This window comes from Nyctibius grandis, chromosome 2 (assembly GCF_013368605.1).
Source record: "Nyctibius grandis isolate bNycGra1 chromosome 2, bNycGra1.pri, whole genome shotgun sequence".
NCBI lineage: Eukaryota > Metazoa > Chordata > Aves > Nyctibiiformes > Nyctibiidae > Nyctibius > Nyctibius grandis.
This window is the reverse complement of record NC_090659.1, coordinates 115,244,552-115,269,021: the sequence shown is the minus strand read 5'-3', so window position 1 is coordinate 115,269,021 and position 24,470 is coordinate 115,244,552. Positions and strand designations below refer to the sequence as shown.

Below are 24,470 nucleotides of genomic sequence, written 5' to 3'. Positions count from 1 at the left end.
AGGCCGAGGCAGAAAGACTGAGGAAGGTTTCCAGGGCATAGGGCAGAGAGAAAGCTTATAATACAGCATATCACAGGAAAACTTTGTTTTGGTGGAGTCTGAGAATTTTGTGTGTTTTTCTGGGATTTCTTGGCTTACAGACACTCTGTCAGAGCAGGGGTTCCTCCAAGGGGCTGTTTTTTTAGGTGTCTGAGGCAGATCGAGGTCTGTGCCCATCCATGCAGCTCTGCACCTGTTAGTGGGGATGCGTGGACAGTTTTGGCAGCGTGTTGGTAGAGCCTCACGCTTTGGGGGAGCGTGCAGTGGATGTGCCGTGTACGACTTGTGCATACATCTGTCCAAAATATCCCTTGTGAAGAAATATTCCCATTCAATGAATCCAACCAAAGAAAATGCTCACAATAGATGTTTTGGGGAGTGGGGTTTTGGGCAGACTAAGAGCCATTTGGTATTAAGACAAGAAATAGCCAGGGCAGAGGCAGAAGTTTCGGGGGCGAGCGGAAGGGAGCTCCTTGCCCTCTCATTTCACAGCCATGAGCTGCATGTGGGGAGGTGGGGAGCCGCTGCCCCCCTGCACCCAGAGCCAAGGGCACTTGGGCAGGGAGCAGCATCCTGAAGAAACGGTGTCGTATAGAAAAATGCATCTGTTCTGCGTGACTTCCCCCTGCACTCCGAAGGGAAGGGGAGTGGGGAATCTGATTTCAGTTTCTAACACGTGAAGGTCAAATTCTCCCCTGATTTGTACTTCATGACATGCAAATGGAACTGTCCTAACTGTAAATCAGACCATGCGTAGGCTGCCTGCGATGCTTTGTAGGATGAGGAAAGCCATCACGAGTTTCGGTGGAGATTTGGTGATTTCCTTTGATAACCGAGCATCAAATCTTTCTGCATCCCTGCTTAGGTGGTTGGTGACCACAAGTAACCATGTACCAAACCATTTATTAAGTACGTTACAATTATTCATAATTAATAATGCCAGTGCAGAATCCCTGTTAATCGCCACATGAGAAAACGGACTCGGGGACCTTGAGCACGACCTCCTGCAGCTTCTCAGCCTTTTCTTGGTGCTGGCATGGTCCAAACTCCAGAGAGTTGTTGGGAGTGTGCCGTTTGGGGGTGAAACTGGAGGAGGAGAAGATTGCACTGAGCTGTGTTGGTGTTTGGCCGGGATGCAGGGGTTAACGAACCGCTCCTCGTGAAGCGTGCAGGGTGGACCTGTGCTATCTATAATGTAGTGTTTAGTTGTGAGTGGCTTTGAGGGCACACATTCAACTGATAGAGAGTAATGGTACGTTAAAAACATATTTCTTGTTTTTCTTTCAAGGTTGATCAGATCAAAACCTTCTGTTAAGCATGGGGTCTGTGTGAAAAGCTGGGGGTCACATCTGAGCATAGTGAAGGGGTGGCAGAGATTGAGTGTATCTTTCTGTCTAATGTTGCTGCTTCAAAGCAGGGTCAAGACTGGTCTACTCTTGGTGTACCTACCCAGCTTGACAACTCAAAAAGCCTGTTAGCAAAGCACCGAAGCAGACTTTTGGCTTTATCTCCTTTCTTCTACCCAGCCACAGAGTATCGGTGTAACATCCTCAGTGCGTTGAGGTACAACAGTCAGAGGCAGTGGGTAGAAAGCTGTGAGATTACAACTGTAATCTACAGCAGAGAAGCCTTTTGGGGACTGTTCAGTAATGGGATGTAGCAGTGACCCACAAGAAAACAGAAATAGTTTTCTATGGAGTCTGTCAGGTAAAAAGCACATGCCTGGGCAGAAGGTACATGCAAGTGTAGCACAGTAAAACAGTATTTTTAGACTTTGTAGACTTTAAGCATACCTGTATGTACTTGAAGAGAATTTAAGGTATGTTCAACAAAGATCTTCTTTACTAAAAATTAATGCAATATAGGAAAGTACTTAGAAAATGTGCCTCCAGCATTTTGCAGGGAGAAGCTAATGTGGAGAAGTGTTGAGAGCTGTTAAGTAAATTGTTCTTGTCAGCTTTCTAGTGGGTTCAGTGGTCATTTTGTGTACCGCATAATCTTGTCTTCCTTTTAGGGTGGGATAGAAAACGTAATGCAGCAGAGCAAGCTGAGTGCTTTGAGTTCCTTGGATGAAAGTTGAAAGTGAAAATCCCAAGTCCTTTTTTTTCTCTATGCTGTCCTCCTATAATATGGGTTTCAAATCTGTAGCACAGCGAGTGTGGTCCCAGCACAAGATGGTGGAGTGTCACAGGGCTGAAACAGCATTCATCTTCCAGCTTCTTCACCCTCTAATGAAATTAGCTGCTTCATAATTTGCCCAGATTTACACTTTGGTGCAATAGATATTAATGTTCCTTCTGGTGAATCTGGTTGAAGTAAATGTCTTTGCGTTGAAGGAAGAGACCTGCACGTCCAATATAAAATTTCTTGCTGACATGGGAAGATTAAGGCCATGTCATGGGGCACTCAGCATGGCTTCACCAACGGGAAGTCTTGCTCAACCAACTTGATAGCCTTTTATGAGGATGTTACCCGGTGGATAGATGATGGTAAAGCTGTGGATGTGGTCTATCTCGATTTCAGTAAAGCGTTTGACACGGTCTCCCACAGCATCCTCGCAGCTAAACTGAGGAAGTGTGGTCTGGATGATCGGGTAGTGAGGTGGATTGTGAACTGGCTGAAGGAAAGAAGCCAGAGAGTAGTGGTCAGTGGGACAGAGTCCAGTTGGAGGTCTGTGTCTAGCGGAGTCCCGCAAGGGTCGGTTCTGGGACCAGTTCTATTCAATATATTCATTAATGACTTGGATGAGGGATTAGAGTGCGCTGTCAGCAAGTTCGCTGATGACACAAAACTGGGAGGAGTGGCTGATGCACCGGAAGGCTGCGCAGCCATTCAGAGAGACCTGGACAGGCTGGAGAGTTGGGCGGGGAGAAATTTAATGAAATATAACAAGGGCAAGTGTAGAGTCCTGCATCTGGGCAAGAACAACCCCATGTACCAGTACAAGTTGGGGGCAGAGCTGTTGGAGAGCAGCGTAGGGGAAAGGGACCTGGGGGTCCTAGTGGACAACAGGATGACCATGAGCCAGCAGTGTGCCCTTGTGGCCAAGAAGGCCAATGGCATCCTGGGGTGTATTAGAAGGGGTGTGGTCAGCAGGTCAAGAGAGGTTCTCCTCCCCCTCTACTCTGCCCTGGTTAGGCCGCATCTGGAGTATTGTGTCCAGTTCTGGGCCCCTCAGTTCAAGAAGGACAGGGAACTGCTAGAGAGAGTCCAGCGCAGAGCCACGAAGATGATTAAGGGAGTGGAACATCTCCCTTATGAGGAGAGGCTGAGGGAGCTGGGTCTCTTTAGCTTGGAGAAGAGGAGACTGAGGGGTGACCTCATTAATGTTTATAAATATGTAAAGGGCAAGTGTCAAGAGGATGGAGCCAGGCTCTTCTCAGTGACATCCCTTGACAGGACAAGGGGCAATGGGTGCAAGCTGGAACACAGGAGGTTCCACTTAAATTTGAGGAAAAACTTCTTTACGGTGAGGGTGACCGAACACTGGAACAGGCTGCCCAGAGAGGTTGTGGAGTCTCCTTCTCCGGAGACATTCAAAACCCGCCTGGACGCGTTCCTGTGTGATATGGTCTAGGCAATCCTGCCCCGGCAGGGGGATTGGACTAGATGATCTTTCGAGGTCCCTTCCAATCCCTAACATTCTGTGATTCTGTGTGATTCTGTGATACCGAGGTGGCTCATGGTGGTAGTCAGTGGTGCAGTGTGTGCAGCACTCGCTGGGCTTTGCTCGTGGGCTTTGCAGAGGCCAATGGGCCGGTGTTACTGCCAGGGAATGTTTTTGTGAGGCGTTGAATTCCTTCTTTTAGGATAAATGGGAAGACAGCTTGGGTGGCTTTGGGCTCACCTCGTCCACTTGTGCCTTGTTGCACATGGCTCGGCTTGTACGCATCTCACCTCGCTGCCCGCATCTACTGATAGTGTGTAAATTAAACCTGTCCTCATCCCACCTGTAATTAAGGAAGAATAAGGCCCTTCTGGGGGTAGTTCAGGTCTGAAATGAGCTGGCTTTGGACATGTGAAGTTTCCTGACCCTCCTCAGGGGGAGGTGGATGGTGGGGCTTCCAGCTTGAGTGGTCACGCTTGGGTGGGATGGGCTGGGTATTAGGGGCAGATTTTCCACGTTTCAATGTTTTTGGAGCAACTTTTTACTTCAGTTAGAAAATAATAAATTCTGTAATGCTGTATTTAAAAAGTCAAAAATCAAAACAAGGTTTAATTGACGCCAAATTAATTTTTGGAGGAAATTTGCCTTCCTGGAGGCTTGCCAAGTGCTCTATTTTTGTTGTCATTCAGAACGAAGGCCAGAATTTGAAATCTCAGATTTCACTGAATGAAACCTCCATCCCCTGCTCCCTCCAATCGTTAACTGTTTGCAGTCCAATGTCGGGACTGGCCAGTGATGCTTGTGTTCCCTGAAATGGCTTCTCAGCACTGTCAGGGCAGAGGCAGATGGAGCCAAGCCTTTTCCCAGGCAGCTTGTGAACGAAGTCAGTGGTGGACATGCAGTTTGTTGCTGAAAAAAAAGATGTGAGCAAAGCTGACTGAATTTAGCCAGTTTTTTTTTTAATGTCATTTTAAATCTTATCCAAAAAAGGGATCATTTTTCAGCACAGAGGTTATCTACATGTTTTAGTCTTGCTCTTGGTGCTTTAAGGTGCTTAATAAGGGAGAAGCACCGATCACTGGACCCTTGGAGGAGGACTGGAAAGTCACCCAGGGCCCCCACAGGGTTGGAATGCCTCCCACAGCCCCCCTTTCTCTGTATGGCCAGAGAAAGCCTCTTCAGATCCCTTCTATCTTATTCTTCCTTATTGCTTTCCCCTCTTTCTGTTTTCAAGCTGTCTAGCACAGATCTGTGTTTATTATTTGGCTTCTTCACCTGTTCTGTATCTCATGATCTCCATCGTTGCAAATAAAATGGACCAAGCACGGCACCCGTGGCTGAGGTTTCTTGCCCCTTAGAGAAAGGCAGCAGCATCCAAGCTGGCAGTTATAAAGAGTCCTTGATGTGGGCTGTCCTCAGGCAGGGCTGGGTCTTGCATGGGAAAGGAGCAGCTGATGCGAGCCAAAATTTCGCTTGGGAATTGTGCTAGTGATTCAGCAGAATGGAGAATTACGAGGCAGTGCTTGAGTCCGCAAGCTCTGCTAGTGCACATACAGCCCAAGCTGCCACTTGTTTCTGCTGCTGGCACTCACATAGGCTGGGGCATTGAGGGGCTGAGCCTTGGCACTGGAAACTCCTTGCCTGCTGTGTCTCAGCACTGCGTTGTAATGGCCCCACTCACTGCTGCCTCACATAATTTTTGCTTTTCTAGGGACGTGGCAGCTTACCTCTGGTGTATGGCCCAGGGCCTGTGAGCTGTCCTCCTGGAGAAGCTCTTGTTCTTGTCTTTCTTCCAGACAAAGAGCACTTGAAGGAGAAGGAGAAGTTGGAGATGGAGCTGGCAGCTGTGCGCTCTGCCAATGAGGACCAGCGGAGGCACATCGAAATCCTTGACCAGGCCCTAAACAATGCGCAAGCCAAGGTCATCAAACTGGAAGAGGAGGTGAGGCATGGGCAACATTTCTCTGCTCTGAGGCTAGCAGTGGCTCATGGTTAGCGCTTTCTCCATCCAATTCCTGGATCTCTTCTTGTCATGGTGTGGCAGGTCTTCCTGCTCCCCTTGCACTGGCCCTGTTCTGGAGAAAATGTGTAGTTATACCATACTGGGCCAAACAAGCAAGCAAAGACGACCACAACCATAGATGTTTTCAGAGCAAAGCCTTCAACATGTAACCGGGAGGAACACCAAATTCAGGTAGCTGGTGGCTGAGGTAGTGGTAGGACTTACCAGAAATATCAAATAACAAGCTGACTACTCACTGACTTGGGACTGTGATGCAAAAATGTGATGTTGGTGCATCCCATTTCTACCCAAAGAATGCCAGAAGGCTTTTGGGATGTGCACAGCAGCACAGCAGTGCAGGGCTTGGTAACTTGGCATCTGAACAGTGGTCTTAAAAGAACTGACTGATCTGGCTGGAGGCAGACCTTCTGGGATTTAAAGCTACAAATAGTTACAGGTTTTATGTGAGAGCTGGAAAAAACCTATCATACCATGAGACCCAAGAAGTACCATCTGCACAAAACGCCCAAGAGGTCTTTAAGGCTTCTATAAGCCTGATAGTGAAAATAGGTATTAAGGTGGGAAGAGAAGTCGCAGGAACAGAGGGCTCCTCAAACTGACAGACAAGTACAGAACAATATCTCATAGCTGGAAGCTGGAGTTACACAAATTCAAAGTGGAAATAATGCTCAGGTTTAACTATAACTAAGAGTGGTGTCAGTTCTCCATTATTGGAGGTCTCTGAATGTCAAATTATTTTGTTCCTTAAGACCTTCAACCCAAAGGTGTGGATTTAATAACTAACTGAAAGTCTATGCACTCTGGCAGGTCAGGCAAGGCTATCAAAACAGGCCTTTTTGGCCCTAAAATCTCTAGCCCTGTGACCGGCAAAGAGGGAGGGTGTTTTACGGGGAATAAAATAAAGATAATCTTTACTATCTGAGCAGGCAGGCCGTTGGTGAGGGGAAGGATGCTCACCTAGCAGGCTTGGGTAGAGGTTCATGCTCTAGCACAGACTGCTGGCATGAGCTTGGGCAAGTCTTTACCCCTTCAGTGCCTCATTTCCCACCCGCACCTTCCCCAGGGCTGGCCTGGGGGTGCATCCACAGGAGCCCACTGGGTGCACGGATGCAAGGGGTCTTGTGAGGAGCAGGGAAGGTCCTTCCTCAAATACTTGCAAGTAACTTAAGTGCAGTTCATTGTCTTGGAAAGATGAAGGGTGAGTTGACCTCAGTGATATTTGAATGTGTTTTTTAATCAGGATATCCAGCATGACAGACCCCCTATTAGGCTAAGTAATGGTTACTTAGAGTCTGGAAGATTTAAGGTACTATATGTAAGTGCCGAAGGCATTGCTGTTTTGTTCCTGACCATTAGATGGTTCTGACTTCCTATGTAGAACCATTTTAAAAACTCCATTGCCTCCAGTGGATACACTCAGAAGCAACAGGAGGATCACATTCAGTTAAACTGCTCCTTTGTTAGTTAGACTAAAGCCTGCTCACTGTCACAGTGTATTTGGGACAGTCCCTTTGGGGTAACTGCGTACCTTTAATCTGTACATAATTCACTTGACACTGTTTGCCTTAAAGGCAACCAGAGGTTTTCTATTTGCATTTCATTACAAAGTGTCTGAATAAAGGAATGGTTTAGGTGGCAACACCTGCTCCTACAGTCGTGGCATCACGCAGGGGATGGAAAGAAATACGTTTAGCTCCTGGCTGCTCCACAGACTGTCGGTGGGGTATTGGCAGGTAACATTAACTTGCTGAATACACACTGGTGAAGGCAGCAGAGGCATAAACGCAGATTTCCAGGCAGGTGGTGTAAGAAGCTACCCTGTGCCTGCTGGGTTGTAGTAAACACGTTTGCAGCCTTAGGGTTCTGTCTCTAAGAGCTTTGCAGTTGCCAGTTTCTAGTCTAGTCATCCAACAGAAATGTGCTTCTGCTGGGGATCAGAGCTAGGATCCTGGATTGTGGAGTGGTGTAGCGGAGGAGAGGGCAAATGTTCCCCTTTAGAGAGCTGCTGATCTCCTGCTCAGGGCATGGTAGATGTTATGGAGGTGGTAACCTCCTGTCTGGGGCATGGTAGGTGTTATGGAGATGGTAACCTCCTGCCTGGGGCATGGTAGGTGTTATGGAGGTGGTAACCTCCTGCCTAGGGCATGGTAGGTGTTATGGAGGTGGTAACCTCCTGCCTGGGGCATGGTAGGTGTTATGGAGGTGGTAACCTCCTGCCTGGGGCATGGTAGGTGTTATGGAGATGGTAACCTCCTGCCTAGGGCATGGTAGGTGTTATGGAGGTGGTAACCTCCTGCCTAGGGCATGGTAGGTGTTGTGGAGGTGGTAACCTCCTGCCTGGGGCATGGTAGATCTCAGAGGTGACAACCTATGAAGGTGATGCAACAGTATTTGCCAGAGTTTTTCTGTCAGAGTCCTCAGCCTGAGCAAACCCATGTTGACCTGCTTTTTTCATTCTAGGGGGAGTTCGAATGAATTTTATCCCAGCTGCTGTTCAAGGCAGTGTCCTGCAGCTTGGGTGAAGTGCAGTTAATCTGTGGCTGCCAGCGTGTGCCCAAGCTCCTGTGCTCCCTTTCCCTTGCTTCTGGCCTGCTTCGTCAGTAAATCAGAGCACCTTTTCAACAGTCTCCAGTATTTCTGGAGCTCAGTTTGACACATATGCAGTAGATATTGTTGAAGTTTTGAACCTTCATCTTAAACCAGGGATTTTTACTATAATTTGGAATATATTGAAGGAAACACAGAAACACTCAAATGAAAATGGCTATTATTATTATTAACAGAGCTCTACCTCATGCTCTGCTTTGTAAATCCACACAGATTTCTTCTACCACCGGAATGTAATTAAGTTTAAAAGCTTTTTAAATCAAGGCTTGAGAAATAAGCAGTAGCTACTAAGTTGAATTAACATAAGATAGTGTACTATGTAAATCTACATTATCCTGAGTGCCTGCTAGTAGAAGGACTTAATTCAAAAATATGTAGGTGGTATTATCACCACATGTCATTTAGGACACTGCTGCTGGAATCCTGTGTCTGGTCCATGATTTGGATAGAAGACTGAAAAATTGGAGAGGGTTCAGAAAACAGCTGTAGAATTCATTTGGGGCCCAGAAGCTGTTCTATGCTGTGAACAATTAAAGTGAAGAGGTGGCTGAGGTCCAGTCCGTGCACATGAACGTGAAGAAGGGATTGCTGTCAGCTAGATTAAACATTGCTCTTTAACGTAAGAAGAAATAATGACATGCAGTGTTTGTGGGCTGAAGCTGAGTAAATCAGTCTGGAAATAAAGCGTTAGAAACTGAAACAACCTACGTAAGCTAATAGTGGATTCTCCATCTCCTTAGAGTCTTCAACTCAAATCTCATATCTATAGAATAGATATTCTATAGCTCAAACAGGAGTTGTGTTCCTAGTGCAGATATTTTTCCAAGACCCACTCATCTTTACTCAGACTTATTTGCTTGGATCATCCCCTTTCAGCCTTAGATCTTCTTCATCTTTATTTTCCTAATCCCTGGGACAAGGGCAGTGTTCAGGCAAGTTTGCTGATCTTGTGAATATGTGAATTGTTTCGTTAAATGCTTCTTGCTCTAGCAGATCACAATTTGGAAACAGAACAAGAAGTAATTTGCTTAAATTGCATAAGAGGAAGCCAGATTAGGCGTTAGGGAAAACATTTCTGTCAGTAAAGGAAAATAAGCCATGAAGTCGTTTGCAGGGGGAGGTTGTGGAGTCCTTACCCCTGGAATATACAGATACGTGCCAGGTTTTAGGTAGAGTTGATCCTACCTTGCAGCAGGAAGATGGGCTGGTACCTCTCCAGGCGCCATCCAGCTTTTTTTTTTCATTTGAGTCTGTGTGTCTGTCAGGTAGTAGAGCTTAGTATCATGTATTTCTGATTCTGCATAGATGCATACTGCACTGACAAGCCCATTAATTTAAATGACAACATTTTGTACTTTGTTTTTTAAATATGTGGGTGAATTTTTTACTTATGAATCTACAGGCAGGATAGAAAAGTAGGAATTGACTCAAGAACCTCCCTATAAATTTATGAATGTGGGAACTGTCTTGTTGCATATCTCCAACAAAATTGTTTTCTAAGGCGGTGGACGCGTGTGCATGGCCTCACCCACGCGGGCAGACGTGCACTCATGCGCAAGCGTGTGAACCCTGGGGCTTAGAGGGCTGCTGCAAAGCCAAATTCTGGCTGCTGTGGTACAGATGGACCCTCCAGCATCCAGCAGGACGTGGGGGAGCGGATGAGGTCTTCTGCTGAGGAGGGACCCTGGAGGAGCCCCCTTGCCCTCTCTGATCCACGCTGGTACAGCTGGGAGGTAGCACAGGCACCTTCCTACTGCCAAAATAGCACATTCAGCAAGAAGCCGATGCTGTGCCTGTCTTGGCAAGTTGTGAGCTCCCGAGGAATGCAATCCGTGCTGCTGCCAGACACTAGTGGGGATTATAATCTCATTAATTTTCATGGAAAGCCCCGGGAGCCGGGAGCGCTAGCCCAGATTACAGCAGGGCTAGGGAGGTCACGCTGCCGGCTGTTGGCTGTGGCTGGGGGAGATTTGTTTAGGCCAAGCTTTGCTTTTGCTGTGGACAAGCCCGTATTTCACTTCACCTGTGACACGGATGGATTTAGGGTGGCAGAAGAGGAATTTCAAGAAAAAGTGATTTTATTATTATTGTAATCAGTAGGAAGGGACCTAGGTGAATCCAGCATCACACAAGTGGAAAAAAACTTCTTTGGAGCGTGGGAGTCCTGGGCTAAGCAGAGGACTCCGGGTGAAGGGGAGTCCCACAGAGCTGGGGGGACCCAGCACTGATCTTTGTTTGCTCCACATGCCCAGGAACCAGGCAGCAAACTTCTCACTACATCCCCTAGATATTTAGACACAAATATTTTGTGGCTATAGCTCCTATATCATAACCCACATTGCAGTTAATTTCAATAGTGATTTAAGTACTTAAAAAAAAGGTAGGCACCAGGGTATCATTTTGGCCCTGGCCTCGCCAGCTCACAGCACCCCTCTAGCCTCTGTTATTTATCTAGTTCCCCAGCATTGACTGGCGTTAATGTGTTTTGACTCCTGTTTTGCTTCTGGAAAACTTCAGGTCTCAAACAAGCGTCCAAATAAATGAGGGAGACTAGAAGTCCTAAAGAGGATCTTAGTGATCATGGCAATGACCTTGAGCATCCTCCATTAACCCCCAGGCTGCAGATGGGGTCCGACTGAGGCTTGGCAAAGTCTGAGTGATCCAGCACACAAAACAATTCACCCTCCCTTTCCCAGTCAGGGGGTTAAGTCGAGAGTGTTTTGGGGTCTTTAGGAGTTCACTGAGGTCTTTTGGGGTTTGCAGCTTCAATCTGTGTGCACTGTTGCTTTCTCTACTACAAGGCAGATATCTTTAGAAAGGTAAATTTATTCATGCTTGTGAAGAGAAAATTCATGACAAAAGGTTGGGAGAGGAGAGGGGAACTGGGTTTCCCGAGGTTGGGACTGGAGCCCATGGGGTGAGCAGGTTTCCCCTGGAGAAACTCTCTGAAGCCAACGGCCAAAGCCATGCTCAGCCCAATGCATGCCTGCAAGTGTGCGGGGGTCCCGGCAGGCCAGGGTGGGGTTACGGTGCCCCCCAGCACTGCTGAGCCCCTGTCCCCTGCAGCTGCGCAGGAAGCAGGCCTATGTGGAGAAGGTGGAGAAGCTGCAGCAGGCGCTGACGCAGCTGCAGGCGGCCTGCGAGAAGAGGGAGCAGATGGAGCGGCGGCTGCGCACGCGCCTGGAGCGGGAGCTGGACTCGCTGCGGATGCAGCAGGTGAGGACGGGGTGGTCTGTGCGGGAGCCCAGCACGGGGCCTTCGGTGTTGCTTTTAAAGAGGGATGGTTGCTTGCAGCCCTGCCAGGTGCCACCTTGCTTGTGGGTTCAGGTCATTGGGCTTTCCACCTAAGCCTTTCCTTTGGATGGGGTTGGGGATGCCGCATCATTGGAAGTGTTCAAGGTCAGGCTGGACAGGGCTTTGAGCCACTTGATCTAGTGGAAGATGTCCCTGGCCATGACAGGGGGGTTGGACTTAGATGGTCTTTGAAGGTCCCTTCCAACCCAAACTACTCTATGATTCTAACTCCTGATCTTCAGCGGAGGATGGGGGAGCTCTGCAGTGGGGCTGCTGGACACAGCTGAGCCCTGCCTGCTGCGGGACTGGGAGGTCCCACACCTGCCAGGGGAGAATGTACTTCCAGGTTTCCCTCCAGCAATCACAGATTGTGCAAGAGCAGCTCCACACTGAAGGAGGAGAGCAAAGGTGCAGTACACGTGGGCGTGGGATTTGGCCCACAGATTTTGGCTGATCTTTTATTGAAAAAGCAAAGTGGGATGATGTGGGATTAGGTGGGAGCAAGGGCTCGGGCAGTATTCATTCTGGACAAAGATGATGTACTTAGTTCACCGAAGCCTCAGTCCATAACAGATCTGGAGACAAATCATAGAATCATTGAATATCTTGAGTTGGAAGAGACCCATAAGGATCATCGAGTCCAATGGTGTCATCATCTTCAGACAATAAATTATTTAAAATCAGTCCAGTGCAGTCTGGTTAGAAGTGTAGTTTTGCATGTCTGTCCCCTTGTTTTTTTTGGCAGCCCTGTGTCCAGAGGGATAGTGTTATGCTGGTATTTTACACACAGTTATTCCTTCGGGTAGGTAACCTGGTCTCTCACATTCTCCTCCATCCCCAAGTTCCAAAGTCCAGTCATCTGTGAAAAGAGGGGAAAGAAGCATGGGCAGGTTGCAGGGAGGATTTCCAGGTTACAGCCAGCACCGAGTGCTGAATACATGGACACTGGCAAGCGGATGTACTAAGTGTATCAAACCAGCACTTGGGGAAAAACCAGCAACATAAGTAAAGCATGATGCTCTTGTAACTCTTGAAGGGCTCACTCATATCTCTGTCAAGAAATGCATCTGCTACAATAACCCTGTTACATCTGCTACAATAACCCAGCTGTTACACAGAGCTTGTGCTTCCACAAAGCAGAGGGTCTGATCCTGCAGGCAGGCTGCAGCTGGGACATAGCTCTACGGGCAATATCAGCAGTTTGCAGAATCACGAGGTGGCTGGACCCAAGAGCATCTCCCTCTCACTGGCAGACCCAGGGCAAGGCAGGTCCCCCAGCACCCCTCCAAAAGCATCTCTGTCACTGCTGCTCCCTGGAGACCCTTCCCAGCCATCTTGGCTCTTCGTTGCTGCTGTATAAGTACGTTAAGTCTTTCTTGCCGTGTCCACCATGGGCTTGTTGTTCCTGTCTTCTTCCAGTAGCTCTTCTCAATTGCCCCTTAGCCTGCTCTCCAATTTAAAAAAGAAATTACATGGGGTATGACATGCTAATGCTGGTGTAAATGAAAAAACATTAGAGAAAATACAATTCAAATACAAGTGAAGGTAAAACTAGAACTAGAAAAGGTTTTGTTCTCTGGGCTGAAATATAGGGACAAATCGATATATTAAGTAACTGGGATGGACTGTTGACAAAGTCCTTGTCTTGGGAGTTCAGGCTACGTCTGCTCATTTTCGCAGAAAATTCCTCTGTAACTTACAGGTTGCTTCATTTTTAATTTTTTTTTTGGCACTGTAATCAGCAACTGCATTTTGGCTTGCTGTAGTTCTCACATGCCTTTTAGGAAGAAAGATCCTCTGACTTCACATCTTACTATCAGCTTTGAGAGGAGACTTTGAGGTATTTTTTGCTGTTTATACTTTTTGTTTTACCAGCCACAACCCTGCAAGGAATCATGTTGCTTCAAAATGCCCCAACTTTTTACTTCAGAGCTGTCTTCTCTGAGTTATCAAAGTTATAGCTACTGAAATATTTTGTTATTGCAGAGGGGAAAAAAGAGCTTTTTTCTCCTTTTTACTGGAGTCAGCAGAAGGAGACAGCGAGCCAGAATCTCTTTGAGTCCAGACGGCAAATCTTCATTATTGCTGATCCGTGAGCTAGGACGAAAAGAAACCCCCTAGACTTAGCGTTGCAGGCTGAGCGTGCAGGGCTGGCGGAGGTTTTGACTGAGAATGAAGATGAAAGGCACCTGCAATGTCCCAAGGTGCCATTTACAGACCAGGACCGTGCTTCCAAAATATTACCTTCCTGCCAGGGATTTGACAATATTTGAAGTGTAAGTGCTGATTTTTGCAGGAGCAGAGTCGCGGCTGTTGCTCCTAAGGGCTGCTCCATATCGCACTTCCAGAAAGCAGTTTCCAAACGTGGTGTTACCGCACCAAAGGCGAAGGCTGCAGCCCTCCCCTGGCATCTCTAGGTTCCCGTAAGCAGGAGATAAGTGTCCAGAAGGAGGAAATGTGGTTTGGGAAATGGGAACAGCTGCTGCAGCCCTCGCTCTGGTGTGCTGGTACTGTGCCAGGGAACCGCTTTGCCAGTGGGAGTTTGTGGTGTAGCACGGATGTGAATCCGGTGCTCCTGAGACACAATTTCCCCGTTAACACAATACTGTGCTCTGTGGAGTGTAACAAATCTCTTGCATTTTTTGAAAAAAAATTTTTTTTGAAAAAAACATTTACTTCTACTGACTTCTCCCAGAGCTTCGTGCCTCTCCTTCTGGTGTGGGCACATCCCACCCAGCCTCTGCTGAGCTGAGGGCTGGATCTTCATCCTCCTCCACTCCACCAGGAGTGCAAGGAGCTTGAGGCAGCCACCCATGCCACTTAGGTACTTTAATTAAGTGCCTGTAACTGGGTGGGATAAATCCTGTCTGGGTAGAGTGCTTTCCTTGCCACATAGATTCAAAGGGTTATGCACCCGTTGCTGCTTGTTAGCATCTCATGGGAGTCACCCTGCAGCTCCTGGGGATCTTCTGCCCCTCAGCTTGGAAAGTTACCTGCTGCACCACAGAGGGCATCTCCTGAGGGCACATGGGAACTAATGTGCCAGAAGAGACAAGCATAAATCTGTGTCCAGGGTATTTTCCCAGCTGCTGTTTTAAATAGGTTACATGTAGCTAGATTACATGATGCTTTTTTTTCTGCTTTTATATATAAACCCTCTGATAATAACTGCCTGTCCATACTGAGCACTGCCCAGCTGTGGGATGAAGTCCCAGCAAGAAGAGTATCTTTTAAAGCTTCATTGCTTCTTTTTTCCTACCAGCTTTTTTGCCTACCTTTTCCCTTGGCTTGGGGCATCCCATGAAATCCCTGCACATCCAGGGTGCAGCCGGACCCCTACTACCTGTTCTCCTGCAGCATAAGAGTTTTAGCCTGGGGTTTCCAACTGCCCTGGGGATGTCAAAAGGCATGGGGAAGTCTTTGTGCTTTCTGGAGAAGATGTGGGGAAAAAAGGGCTGGCAGCTCCTGTACTTGGCAAAGGGTGAATATCTGTCACTGTTTACACTGGCAGAGGCAGGGCAGCTACCAGGCAAGCAGCCTTCCGGAGCACAATGCCCCAGCCCTGATGGAACTGGTGCGGGAGAAGGAGGAGAGGATCTTGGCCCTGGAAGCCGACATGACCAAGTGGGAGCAGAAGTACCTGGAGGAGAGTACGATCAGGCACTTTGCCATGAATGCCGCAGCCACAGCTGCAACAGAGAGGTAAGATGGTCTTGCTGCAAGCAGGCAGTCCTCTTCACCATGGAAAGCATGGGGGAATAATAAGAAATGGATGTTTTCTTAAGGCTGGATTTTGCTTGCCTTTCCCTGCTTAGTCATGCCATCAGGGTTAATGCATCTCTCCGTGGTGTCATGCTAGCGAGATACAGTAGTCGGTTAAGACAGGATTTACCCTTCTGACCAGGCCCAAGAGTTTATCAAATCCAGGCACCAGACTGAAGCAATGGCCTCAAGGGCAAACTCTCAGGCTGACAAATTACACAGCATGGGTAAGGCAACTCCTCCCTACCGCACTGATGGAGTGAGCAGGGACTGTTGGTATATGGCTGCATCCATCCCACAGTCTGCAGCGTGGTTGTTTAACCTAGTTTTAAAAACCTGTAACAAGGGAAATTTTGTGGCCCAAGTCCCCTCTTTCACCAATTCATTAAGCTTCAAATTAAAAAGGTTCTCCTGATAGCTAAGCTAAACCTCTTTACTGCAAATTACCTCAATTGATTCTTGTCCTTCCCAGGTGTACACGATGAACAACAGATCACTGTTGACGTTGTAACAGCCTTGTAAATATTGGAAGACAGATATCCCCTGTTGTATCTTCCCTGGCCTGAACTAACTTACTTCCTTCAGCCATTCCTCACATGTCCTAGTGTAAACCCCATCCGATTCCTGTTGCATTTGTCTGGACTCGCTCCAGTTTGTGTCAAAGCGTGGTGCCCAAAAGCACACAAGGCACTGCAGCAAGGCTTTCCAGCGATGAGGAGGATAATTAACTTCTTGCCCCAGTTTCTTAGAAGCCAAATCCCCTGAAAACATCCTAAAATGAGATTTCCCTTTGAAATGAGGTTAAGTGCATGACTCAGGATGATCCTTTTCTTTTGTGCTCCAGTCTAGGCAGCAATTCCTGTGCTATTTTTCACCTTCCAAAGTGTACAATTTTGTTTCTTCTTTGCAATGTAGTCTGGTTTGGCTTGGGACCATTTCCCCGCTGAGTGAGTCCCTCTGATGTCTGACCCTTCAGGATGGTTGTTAGCCCCATGGGGGTCACCCACGATTTCGGCATGCTCTCTGTCCCATCAGCCCAGTTAATTAATGGCGTTAATGACTAAACCCAAGCCAAGAGTAGCCCGCAGCAAGACGACCCAATGCCAGATAGCCATCCACTTGACAGGCAACCATCGCTAGCTTGCTCTTTAAACGTGGGTTTGGGGTTTTCTTTGCAAGTGCCAATCTCACTTGCAGAAGCCACCCTCGTGGTCTCAGGAGCCCAACTCACCATGTTGAACCGCTTTGCCAGGGACACCTCGGCCCCGAGCCACTCACGCAACGGCAGCTACGGCGAGAGCACACTGGAGGTGCGGGGCTGGCAAGAGGAGGAGGAGATCGTACAAGCCAACCGGCGCTGCCAGGACATGGAGTACACGTAAGGGGCCATCGGGACGTACCTGCTTGTCGTGGGGTTTGGGTTGGGTTCAGATAAACCAGGATGCCCTTCTGTTCCTTCATGCATGCCTGGAAAGGATGGCCTTAGCTTCACTTTGACTTAGTTTTGTTCTTCAGCATTAAAACAGGGATTAAAGAGTTGCTGTCGTTCGATAACTTCCTCTCTACCTTCCCATTAAACCTTCTCTGTGCCAAAAACAACCTCCTTACAAAACAGAGGCTGTTCCACTATTAAAAGTAGGTTGGCATGCGAGGAAGCTGAGTGCTTGTTTAATCTCTGTGAAAATGCCCTTCTGGAAACAAGAGCATCTGGTTGTAAAAACTGAAGCTGTAATCCCACTCCTACATAATCAGCAACGTGAGGGCTTGCCTTTGCCTCGCTCTTCGCTCCTTGCCTGCTTATTGCTCTTACTAGGTACACTTAAGTTTCCCACATCCAAGTTGTGTGACAGTCACATTGGCGTTTAGGAACAAACCTGCAAGATTTAGCACCACTAAAAAAGATGCATTTACAAGTAGTAGAAGATACAAAATAAACTTTTTTGGGGGCAGGCAGTCAGTGAGAGTAAAGTTCATTGTTGCAGGTACTTCTCCATTTTCAGCACACAAGTGGACATGTGGCCATGTAGTTCAATGAGCGTTAGACCTGGACAGTATTTTTAATCCAGACCTTGTTCCTGGTGAAAAGTGGCCTTTTGATGAATAAAAATCCTTTGAGAAAATTTGTGTATTTTTCTAGGTTTTTACTGAAAAACTGTTTAATATCTGTTCTTCAGTGCTGGGTTCCCCACAAAAACACTGGTCTGCAGAACACTTTTATAAAAAGATATATTTGTTGCTTGTGGAAAATATCAATGATTGTTTTTACTGGGTTTGGTTTTTGTTTTCCACTCACAGATGAAGGCTAATCCTGCTTCCAGTGAAGTAACAGAGTTTTGCCATTGGCTTCATTAAAGATAGATTAGGATCTTGTGTTTTCAGTGCAAATTAGACATCTGATTGTGAAAACTAATGCCAACATGAAGTTACTAGCTATCTCCCTTGTATGTATAGGTTTTCCAGATGCTGCATTTTTTTAGCTTTCACTGCTTCACAAAATGCAGCTGCATTGGACTATATATTGTACATCACAGTCAAGCTATAGTCATCTGGCTGTCATATCGTACATGGACAATTATATTTTTTAAAATGTTTGATTTGGTGTTAATCATTCCTGGAGAAAAGTCTCAGATAATCCTATTTTTTTGTGATTTGAGAGTCTTTGGGGTCTGTATGAGAGAAGTAGTGAGCTTTACTCAGCTCTGCACACCACATGCTGATTGTTTCTGCAGTGGTGAGGGAGAAGCAAGAGCCCAGCCCAGCTGTTAGAGGAACCGAAGGGAACCTTTCTGCTTGCTTCAGCAGGTCTTTACTCCAGCTGATGACAGACACGAATCGTGGGCTTAGCTCAGCCTGCCAAAGGAGGGTTTCCAGATTTGGCCCCGATGTATTACGGAGGTGGAAATTGCCAGTATGTTTGTGTTCTGGTGAAGGCAGGAGCCTGCAGCCTGGTCAGGATACTGCCCTAATTGCTCCTGCTGGCTTGGGAGAGCCACAGCAATAGATGGGTTCAGTTAACCTTGCAGAAAAGAGTTCCCAGTTTTGGCTTAATAGCTACAAACGCTGCTTGTTTCGAAGTGCGTGATTATCCTCAGAGGAACTGGTGGGAGCTGCGTTGTCCGAGTTGCTCAAAACCAGAGGGGACAGAGCAGCAGGGCACGTACCCGGGGACCCATCCTGCTGCCCCAGGGTGGGGAGAGCTGCCTGTATAAACGCTTCTTCCATTCCTGTAAGCAAGGCATTCATATTTTGGCAGAATAAAGAATCTTCATGCAAAAATAATTGAGAAGGATGCCATGATCAAGGTCCTTCAGCAGCGGTCACGGAAGGACCCCGGGAAAGCTGACAGCGCCAGTCTGCGACCAGCTCGGTCCGTCCCCTCCATCGCTGCTGCTACGGGCACGCATTCGCGCCAGACCTCGCTCACCAGCAACCAGATAGCTGAGGAGAAGAAGGAAGAGAAGATCTGGAAGGGAAGCATAGGTGAGCTCAGTTTTTGCTTAAGCTTTGGCTCATCCATCACGTTGTCCTAATCCTTCTGCTTGAGCTTAGCAAAAGTGCCCCTGGCCATGGCACACATTGCCCTGACAGCTCATTTCCAGAGCACTTCCCATGGGAAGAACGTGTGTCCTTGTGCTGAAGTAAAAAATTAGTCATTTTTTAACCTTGCATTGTATCTTAATTATATCTTTAATCATATTAAATCATCCTGCACTGATTATAGAAAGTCATAGTTGGGGGAAAACCTACCAGAAACAAGCAGATGATGTTTGCAGCTTCGTGGAAGTAAATAACAAATTTGGGCTAGAAAAAAAAGCCTGATTAAACAAAAGGGTGAGCATCCCTTTGTGTAGGAGTGCGTGATGTGATGCAGCAGCTAAATGGGAAAATGAGTGCAGGACTGTGGTTTAGGGCCACATGGGACAGGGGGTATGGAGGTATGTGAGGGTGTGCTGGGGGTGTTGCTGGGACGGGCATGCAGAAGGGGATGCAAAAAAAGGGCAGCTGCTTTCGGAAGGCTGGTTTTGTAGGAAAGTGCCATGTGGATGTCAGGAGAAGAGCAACAGGCAGTGTCGAGGGGAAGAGAAAAGCTGAGCTAAAGGGCTGGAGACATATCCAGACCAGCACCTTGTAGCTCTGGAGTGGGACAAGGGGACAGCACTTACGTTCGAGCCGGGATGTGACTGACCACCTTGTGTTTTCAGGGCTGCTCCTGGGGAAGGAGCACCACGACCACCCATCGGGACCCTCGCTGCCTCCTCCGCTGCCCTCCTTGTCCTGCATGTCCGTCCCGGCACCAGCGGCCTCCCACACGAAGACGGGCAGCAAAGACAGCAGCACCCAGACGGACAAAAGCGCCGAGCTCTTCTGGCCTGCCACCGCCTCCTTCCCCGGCCGTGGACGGCTGGGTACCACCCCGTCACACAGCCCGGCCCCACGGCCCCCGGGGACACGAGTGGCTGGTGAGAAACTGGGTGAGCTCTGCCAGATCCCCATGTTGGTGTGAAACACCAGCACCCCCAGGGCTGTCAGCGGACAGAGACACCCCAGTATTGGTGGAGGGGGGAGATGCCTTCACCGTTTGTACAGTGGTGGGGAGGTTTCTTCAGAGAAACTAAAATCATAGGGAGAGAACTTTCCAAGGTTGCCCGGTCTGGCTTTGCAGAGCTTCGTGCTCGGCAGCTTCTGTAAAGCTCTCCTTGCCTGCGGTGGGCAGAGTTTCCAACAAATACAATTATTCATGCTGCCAAAGATAAGATTATGGAGTTTCACACCTTGAAAACTCTCCACACCTGCTCACGTACTCAGACCCTTCTCTTTTTTTTCACCTTAAACCATGGTTAGTGAAGGCACCATTTTCTCCCTAATTTTTAAAGGAAACTTGGTGGGGGGAAATAATAAGGAGAAAGTGAAGGTTTTGTGGGAGAGGGAGGTGTAAAGAAATAAAATTTTAATTATTTTTGAAAGGTGGAAACTGCTCGTTTGTAGCCCTAGCAAGGGAGACATTTATTTTATGCACATTACTTTGGAAAAGCCAGTGTCCTACATATTCATCTTGTCTCAAAAGCAAGCCTTCCCTCTAAAAACATGCCATGTATCATTAATAGGGCTGAATATCACTGATTCCTTGAAAGTCTGGATTACTGTGTTTTGGGCAATCCAGACTGGGATTTGTTTCCAGGTACTCTTAAAATAGCCTTTCAAGCTATTCCTGCTTGTAAGAAATTAGAGTCCTCCTTCTCCCTGAATTTGACTTTCGAGAACTTTGGTGATGAACATCTAACAATGTCTATCATGCATTGTGATGATTGGCCAGATACATTCTCTTAGCCCATCCCACTGGCAAAGTAATACATTTTCGATTAAACCACCTACCTGGTTATTTGTGTGCTGCCTTTGGGGTGTTATAAACTCCTAAATTTTGTACCTGATGCAGAAAAGGAGCATACATGTGGAGAGCTACCATGGATCAGATGACAAGTAGTGACTTGGTAAAGTGATGTAGACCTTTCACGAATGTCTGTTTCTCTCTAGGGCCACAGCTGAAGAGGTACTTTGGTCTGTATCTCTTAAATACCATCTTTACGGCTGCCCTTGGGGTCTATGCACACCAACACACCTACTGTCATTGTGCAGGGAATTCAGCATGACATGTTCTCGGCCTCCTGATCAAATTTGGCTTTCAGTATGTAGGACATACAGTTAAGATGTGCTCCACCACCACTCAAAAAATTGATTTTATATTTGCTTTGAACAATTTGCTGTTGAATTTGAGCTGAAAACCAACTTTCCTTTCTTCTCATTGCAGAGAACTCAAGCCACGGGAAGCTGCCTGACAGCAAAGGCAGAGTGAGCAGCTTGCTCCACAAGCCGGAGTTTCCAGATACGGACATGATGGAAGTCCTCATCTGAGCAGAGGATGGCACCTCTGGGGTTCCATGTGCGTACAGCCAGGTCCAAGATGGTCCTTGGTGTGCCAACCTTAAAAACTAACCCTGAGAGTTTGAAGAAACATAGAGAAAGTTTGTGCCCGAAACGAAGCTTGAGTCTGATATGTTGAGACTTTGGACCAGGCGAGAAGTCAAGAGCGCTGAAGAGGAGCGCTGAAATGAACATCTGGGATTGAAAATGGGATGTGGCGTGAGAAGGGGATCGTTGAGGGAAAAGGAAACTGCATTTTCTGATGTAAAGAGAAGGCAGTGAAGTTACAGACTGGGTGCAAACTGCTGCTCTGTTTTCCTGCCTCTCTGCAGCCAGGACAGGGAGTGAAATCCCGGCTCTTTTGAGGCCAGAGGGAGTTTCTGAATAACCCGTGAGAAACTTTCATCTTCCTCAGTATCAATTCATTTCTGAAAAGTATTCACTGCTTAATTTCGGTGAATAATTGGTCTGTAGATGTACACAGCAGGTTCTTGTAAGTATTTGTTTGAAGTGGTGTGGTGTGGTTTTCCTGGGCAGGTAGGTCAGGTGCCTCTTTCCTGGCTGGACAAGTGTTGCTCTTGGAGCTGGATTTGTAGTGCAAATATTCGTGTCTTGTAACCTCTGAGCTTGCTGAGGCTTCTTTTTTTTTGGTAGAAGCAGTTGTTGGCTCGAATTCCCATGGAGGGTGAAAATAGAGGGGGGGAAGAGGACCCTGCTGAAGCAATGGCTTTTGTAAGGATGGGAAGGTTTCAGGATGGAAAGTCGAGGGAGGACCCCGGCAGCTCCCCGAAGGGCTGTGCAGTGCAGAAGCTCATTCACAGGTGGGTTGTGTGGGTGCGTTTCCAGTGGACTTAAGCTGGGCTTGCATGTGAGATCAGAAGATGCCTCTAACTGTGCACTGGTTCATAGTAGTGGGAGAATCAGTGTGTTTGTGGTAAGAACAGGATTTTTCCTTATTTTCAATGCCTACAGCCAAATCCTACGTTCCTTGAGCATACAAACCTGCCGTTCAAGCTGACATGAGACTGAGCATTAAGGAATGTAGGATCAGGCTGGGAAGAGTTTAACTGCAAAGCAAAGCATGAGCATCATCTGTTTTCTGTGCTGAGCTGCAGTTTCTTTTCACCTTGTTTTACCCAGGATGGAACTTTTCTCATTTTTAGCTTAGTCCCTGATTTCTGTAAGAGGTGGCGACTGTCTTTACAAAGACAGCCACCTCACCAGCAGTGTTAATCATGGCATACCATTAGTTTCATGCATTGCCCATGCTGATCAGGAAATTTTCCTCTTGGAGGTATTTTTGTATTGGCTTTGTGGTTCCTGAACCTTGTGCTGCACCGTAATGATGTGAGGAAGAGCTTGGCTTTGGGAAAAAGGGTGATGGGATTTTATGTGAAGCTGCCTAGAGTGGAAAATTGGTGGGTGCTGGAAGTAATCGTGTGCTCAGGGCTGGCTCAAGGTCACGCCTTCCTGTAGGTATCGGATCAGAGCCCTTGATTGTGAAAACACCAGGCACTTTAAACTTTGCTGTTGCTGAAAACTGAAGTCCTTGCAACCTCAATGCCTGCAGGGGCCAGAGCCCTGCATTCAACACTGCCTGGCTGATACCTTTTTTTTTAAAAACAAAATTGCTATGTTAAATCTATGCACTTATTTTTGTGTGTTTGTAGAATTAGACGTACGTTGGTGTTGCCCTCTTTCTGATTTTTGCACTTGTTAAACGAAATAGTGGTAGGTAGGTTGTGCAGGCAAGTGAACTGCGTGTTTCGAGTATTAGCAGCTTTGCATTGTGAAACCACATGTGTAAAACCCTTGGAAGATGTTACATGGCTTAATATATGCCTTGTAAAATATTTTTTTTGTCTACAGTTAATTTAAAGGTTGTAAGTGGTTGCATAAAAGCTGGGCCCATGCGTGGCAGGAGCACTGGCCCACCTCTGTGGCCCTTCCTTGAGTGTCTGCAGTGGGAGCGGGGCAGGAGGAAAGCAAAGCAAGGGAATACAAGTAAAATAATGGTGAATATGTCATGCCATGATTTTTCTCCAAGAAGTAAGGATGCCTGGGTGCTTGGAAGTCCCTAAATATTTTATTACCGGCTGTATTATTTCTTTTGATGAAACTATTTAATAATTTGTGTACAGGCAGACAGCTAGGCGTCCAGCAGAAACAGTGTTGGATCAGCGTGCGTGATGTGGCTTTCAGTTATGTTCGGTAGTGGTGCAGCTCAGCTTCTCCAAGTCAGCTGGAGTACAGCACTCCTCCTGCTCCGCCTGGAGACCACGGTCCCTCCAGTTTGTGGTATTCCAAGATGTGTTCACAACCGATTCTGCCCCAGATTCATGGTCACATATGGGAAACCGCTTGTTAGAGACTCCGGTGTAGGCAACTCTGTTTGCTTTTGGAGTCCCAGCTCAAATAGACTCATAAGTTCATTCTCCTCAATTATGTTGAACTCAAGAGATGTTAGTTTTCCTGGAGGGAAGGTCTGGATGACCAGCGGGTCTCCCCCCAGCCCGAGCACTAGCAGGACTTGCGTGGAGCACTACTGCCATGAATCAGCCCTCTCAGCAGAGCGGTGCGACTCCATTTGTGCTGGTTTTCACAGCTCTTTGAACTGTGTTGTGTTTTGGGAAACTGTGCTGTAGCCATTCCAGTTGACGTTGGTACCTAGTTGTAAAATACTGTCATTTTTTATTGTCGTTGGTTGTATAGAGAAGTTGGTGTACAGTGTTGTACAGCTGGAGGGTTATTTGTACATAGGGGGCAAAATGAAGATCGTTATGTGTCACCCCCAGCAAATATTGATATTGTTGGTCAGCCAAAGATTTCTTGTTCTTTGCTGTTTAAACTTGTGCCTTAATATTGTATATAATAAATGTATAAACATGTTTCTTTTCTCACTTTTCCAGTGTGAATGTATTCAGCCCCAAGAAGAAAGGACTTTTTAAACAGTTCTCTAACCTTTGCTAAGACGTGCTAAGACTAGGAAGTGATACTGTTGGGACTTTAAGGTGGCATCTCCTCTGTTTTTCATAGCTGTTATGAAAGGCACCACAGCAGGTGCCATTGGTAGGTGTGTGTGGGCCCGAAATCAGTGGATCTGCAAAGCAGATGATCAAACTGAAAGCTTTGCCAAGCAAGAAGAGCAGGATTTTAGGGAGATCATCTTCACCTGAAGGAAATGAGGGTGGAAACTTAATGAGACACTTTGGGGAAGAT

At 47.2% G+C, this 24,470-nt stretch overlaps 1 protein-coding gene across 5 annotated transcripts in view; it reads left to right on the top strand.

Annotated features, from left to right (window-relative positions):
• AMOTL1 (angiomotin like 1) overlaps positions 1-24,139 on the top strand; it is an 88,757-nt gene extending 64,618 nt beyond the window's left edge. For 4 of the 5 annotated variants that reach the window (XM_068424982.1, XM_068424981.1, XM_068424984.1 and 1 more), the window contains 7 exons: positions 5,443-5,588; positions 11,343-11,492; positions 15,082-15,272; positions 16,585-16,710; positions 18,586-18,812; positions 19,535-19,804; positions 21,139-24,139. In XM_068424982.1, coding sequence (XP_068281083.1) covers positions 5,443-5,588; positions 11,343-11,492; positions 15,082-15,272; positions 16,585-16,710; positions 18,586-18,812; positions 19,535-19,804; positions 21,139-21,242 — 1,214 coding nt within the window. In that variant the 3' untranslated portion in view covers positions 21,243-24,139. The remainder of the gene's footprint in view (positions 1-5,442; positions 5,589-11,342; positions 11,493-15,081; positions 15,273-16,584; positions 16,711-18,585; positions 18,813-19,534; positions 19,805-21,138) is intronic. The other variant, XM_068424983.1, reaches the window with a different exon arrangement.
• Positions 24,140-24,470: the final 331 nt, after the last annotated feature.